The sequence below is a fragment of the Pediculus humanus genome, genomic scaffold (genome assembly GCF_000006295.1).
Source record: "Pediculus humanus corporis 1103172107532 genomic scaffold, whole genome shotgun sequence".
Taxonomy (NCBI): Eukaryota; Metazoa; Arthropoda; class Insecta; order Psocodea; family Pediculidae; genus Pediculus; species Pediculus humanus.
Window position 1 is genome coordinate 49503 of NW_002987148.1, and position 4608 is coordinate 54110.

The window sequence follows — 4608 nt, forward strand, 5'->3', positions numbered from 1 at the left end:
AGCCAACTTAAAAAAGCTCTAGAACTTTCTATTAAAAGCTAACGGTTTTAGTAGAATTGGAAATATGTTACGATATACAAAAAAAATTATGTATTATTTGGTAAGTTTAAAAAAAAAATTCAATTATTTAAAATTATTGATAAATGTTATTTAAATAGTCAAAAATTTACTCTTATCAATTAAAATATAAAAGAGAAGAGAAAAATTATCATTTTGAATAGGTTTTAAGTTAAAAAAAAGGTTATTTATTATGCAAATTGAAATAATTTTTATTTTTCTTTTATTAATTTAAATTTTGGTTTATTTTTTAATAATTTATTAATTATTGTATAATTTCATATTTTGATATCAAAGTTAATATTTATTTTAATGTTTTTTGTACTCCAATTCTAGTACATCAACATACTTTTTGTAATTTAAAGTACTAAATTAACTTATAAGTAATTTTTAAATTCTAAAACTAAATATCGAATACATCAGAATAAACAAAAATCATATTTTCAAATAAACATTACCAGAAAATTGTGTATAATATTTATTTTCACAGTCAATTAAATATACAAAGTTTTAATAATTTAGAAATATAAACATATATGACACATTAAGAATTTAATGTTTAATTTCAAATAAATTAATGTAAAATTTTATAAATAAGTAACAGTAACAAAAACATTTTTTATAAATTTAAAATTTTTGGTAAATTATATTCAATCAAAAAAATTTTTTTTAAATGCATGATTTGAAGCCGAAAATCATGTTAAACTGAATTGTTAAAAATATTTAGCAACTGTTTTTGAAGCACTCGATGAAATCGCAACCCAGCAAGGAACAGTGATTGAACCTGGTAAGCTAAAAGACCAGTCAAAAAATGAAGAAACAGGCCACAGCCAGTGAGCAGGAACTCTTACAATAGATTCACTTCTATATGACCATATTAAATACATGAGAGATGCAATAATGACGACATAAAATATTGTCACTAATACATATCTTATTTTCATCATTTTGAATGCTTTATTTTTTACTGAAAAAGTAATAAATTAATTAATTACATGGTATTTTTAAAAAATGTTATGAAAAATATATTGAAATGTATGTCAAAGTAAATACATAAAAATTATTTTTATTTGGTAGTTATGGAATTTTAAAAGAATTAAAAATTCCAAATCTTTTTTAAAATTAAAATTATTTTTCTCATATCGTTAAATTTAATAAAAACAAAAATTTCTAAAGGTTAGTAAACCGTTTATTTTTAAGTAAATCAAATTGAAAAATTTTTTAATTATATAAATTTCCATTAAAACAAATAAAATTAAACATTTGTGTTATAAAATTATATTTTTCAATATCGTCTAAATCCAACTATTTTAAAATTAACAGAAACAAGTATTTTTTTCTTATTTATATATAACATATTTTAGAAATTTCATTAAGATTTAAATTAAAATTTATTGAAGAATTTTAAACAATTTTCAGTTGATTATTTAAACGATATGAGTAATTCTTCAAAATTACAAAAAAAATTTAAAAATAATACCTAATTCATTTTTTTCTCCTTGTAACTTATTTATTTTTCTTTGCAATTTTGCATGCTTGGCAAATTCATTCACTTGTGATATTGATTTAAGTTCGTTCTCCATTCCCTTAATTTCATTTTTCAAACAATTTACTTTAGAGTCTTGAGGTAGGAATTTTAATATCTGAAATTAATTAAAATGTATATTATTATAAAATGTATATATTCAAAAGTCATTTAAACAATATTTTACAGCAGTTTTGAATTATTTTAAAAATACTCATTTACTATATATATATATAAAAAATAACACTTTAAATTTTTTCATTCTTACCCAAGAAACAATACGAATTTTGTATGCATTAATAAAGGTTATTAGAGTTAAAATAAAAAATAATGACATTTTTGTTAATATATTTATTTTAATAACATTTTAAACGGCCATTGAATGTAAACTAACCATAGACATAAAGTCTCAGTTGAAATTCTATGTTTTTCTGTGCACTTTTGTCTGATGACGCAAACGTAAAATTTTTACCATTTAATTTTAATTTTAAACCTCAATTACAAATTATATTTTATTGGTAAACTATATTTACTTGGTAAATGACAAAAATTTAAATAGTTGTAAATGTGGTGAAATCATAGAGAAAAAAGCGGTGAATTAAAATTTGAAAAAAATCTAAAATGGCGGCGAGAATTACCGCGCCATCCGTAATCGGCAGACGATTCATCCGCAGTAGTAGTATGTAAGATGGCGGCAAGTCATGTAGTAAAGTGTCGGAAATTTTGTTATATTATCGATGTTAGCCGCGTTTACTCATTACCTACAATTTTATCAAAACCAAATTTACTTAAGGTATTGAATATTTTACTTAATTTATTTGTTTCATTTAAAAAAAAACTATGATTTTACCTGTAATTATTCATTTAAACCCGGCTCATTAACGTCCCGGGCAGCCTTTTTGACCCCGATCAGAGAGGTTGATAGCCAGGCTCCTTTTATAAATAAATCAAACTATTCATAAAAATAAAATAAATTATTTTTATAAATTACATAATGGATTTTTTAAAAACTATAGTAATATTCATTCCATCTATGCCAATATTATTTTGTGACATTTTTAATAAATGATGTATGATAAGCAGGTAAAGGTAAATTGATTTCTGTATATGAATAATATTTTGATTTTCAAAATTAATATTAACAATAATATTTTTATTCACTCTCTAACATTTAGAATTTTTCAATAATGATAATGTTTTATTTATTAAAAATATTGTGATGTTACTATCATATTAAAAAAAATATATATATAAACTTCATTATTTCTTTTTTAATTATCTCATATTCATATTTTTATGATTATTGAATAATCAACTTAACCTAATAACATGAAAAACTATATAATGTAATAAAAGGTAGTTAAAAATTTTTTTGTTGTTTTTATTATTGCTAAAAATATTATTAGTAATAAAAATTTTATCAGAGAACAGTGGATAAATATATTTTAAATCATATTAAAGCATTTAAAAATTTTAATTACAATTTTTTTGACCACTTAATAATATACAGTTTTCATTTTAAATTTTTTATAGGAAATTAACAATGAAAATTAGATTTTTCTTTTACAAACGTAATATAATAAAGTTAAAATTATCACGTTAGTCCCTCGAAAAAAAAAAAAAAAATGAATATAATTTGCGAATTGATGAATTCAATTATTTATCTTAATTAGAAAATTTAAAAACCTTTATCGTTTTTTTTTTTTTTTTTTTTTTTTTTAAATACAATTAAACCAGTGTATTCAATTGAAAATTTTATTGTATTGTTTTTCCCTGAAAACAAAGAAAAATTAATTTCTTTTATTTTTCTTCAAATATTAGATTTTTTACTCTCGTTTCGATTTTCGTTCGATTTGATGTATTGCAGTAACTGAAAAAAAATAAAAATTTTAAATAATATTTTAAACATAACCGGGAATAATTTTATTTTATTTTAATTTATTGCTAAATCGAAAATTTAAAGGTATCTTCGATTACATAATTTACGATATTTCAGGCTTATTCAAAAAAAAAAAAGATAAATAAGTAAAAAAAACTTGCTTTTAGAGAATTGCATAACGAAATGTTATTCTTAAGCAGTCAAACAACTTTTTAAATGCTCTATTAGCTTTAAAAAATACATAGAAAGGTATTGAACCATATGTACATATCGTTTTATCTTTAAAAGAACTTATTTATTTTTATTTCATTGTAATGTTTTTTTTATGAATTGTAATCATAAAAATAAAAATAAAAATAAAAAACGCATGAATATGTTCATACTTAACGTTTTAATCATTTTTATAATTTTAATTTAAAAAAAAAAAAAAAAACAAATAGAAAAAAAGAATTCTTTTAACTTAATAAAAAAAAATTTAACTCAGGAGTTCGTTTCGTAAAAAAAAAAAAAAATTAATTAATGGGGGGGAAAAAATTTAAAAATAAATGACAAAAAAAATAATAATAATAATAATAACGCACTTGCCTTTTCTAAATTTAATTTAAAATAAATATTTTTTATTCTTTTCATGCTTCAGCTTGCACCTCAATACTAGTTTTATTTCTAACTTAAATGATTCGATTGTTATTATAATCATCAAACAGCATTCAGGTATTTTGAATGCGGTACCTGGCGCGCTCTTTAGAAAAAAAATATAACTTTTTTTTTTTTTGTTTATAAAATTTAATAATGTTTACAACAATAACAACAAAAAGTAAAAAGAAAATTATTATTATTATTTTAATTAATTAATTAATTTCAGTTGTTGTTTTTTTTTTTTAATAAATTATATTTAAAAAATTTTTACAATTATGAACTTAAAGATTTTTTATAATTTATAATAATTTGTATTTTAAGATAATAATTTATTTTTGAATAACAATAGTTTTACCGGGGGAAAAAAAACGAGAGAGGATGAAAAGAAAAAAAAGTTTTTCCGAAGGTATCAATTGTAAAGGAAAAAAACAAAAAAAAAAAGAAATTTCTTTTATTGATAACTTGTATTATATTATCGCTTTGTCGTAATTTTTATTGTATTGTTTCATTA

General features: G+C 20.0%; 1 protein-coding gene across 1 annotated transcript; it reads right to left on the reverse strand.

Moving 5' to 3' along the window:
* Positions 1-770: 770 nt before the first annotated feature.
* Positions 771-944, reverse strand: Phum_PHUM183140 (uncharacterized protein; the record flags this gene model as incomplete). Its single annotated transcript, XM_002425178.1, has 1 exon — positions 771-944. The coding sequence occupies one exon, from the start codon at positions 942-944 to the stop codon at positions 771-773; it is 174 nt and encodes a 57-aa protein (XP_002425223.1).
* Positions 945-4608: the final 3664 nt, after the last annotated feature.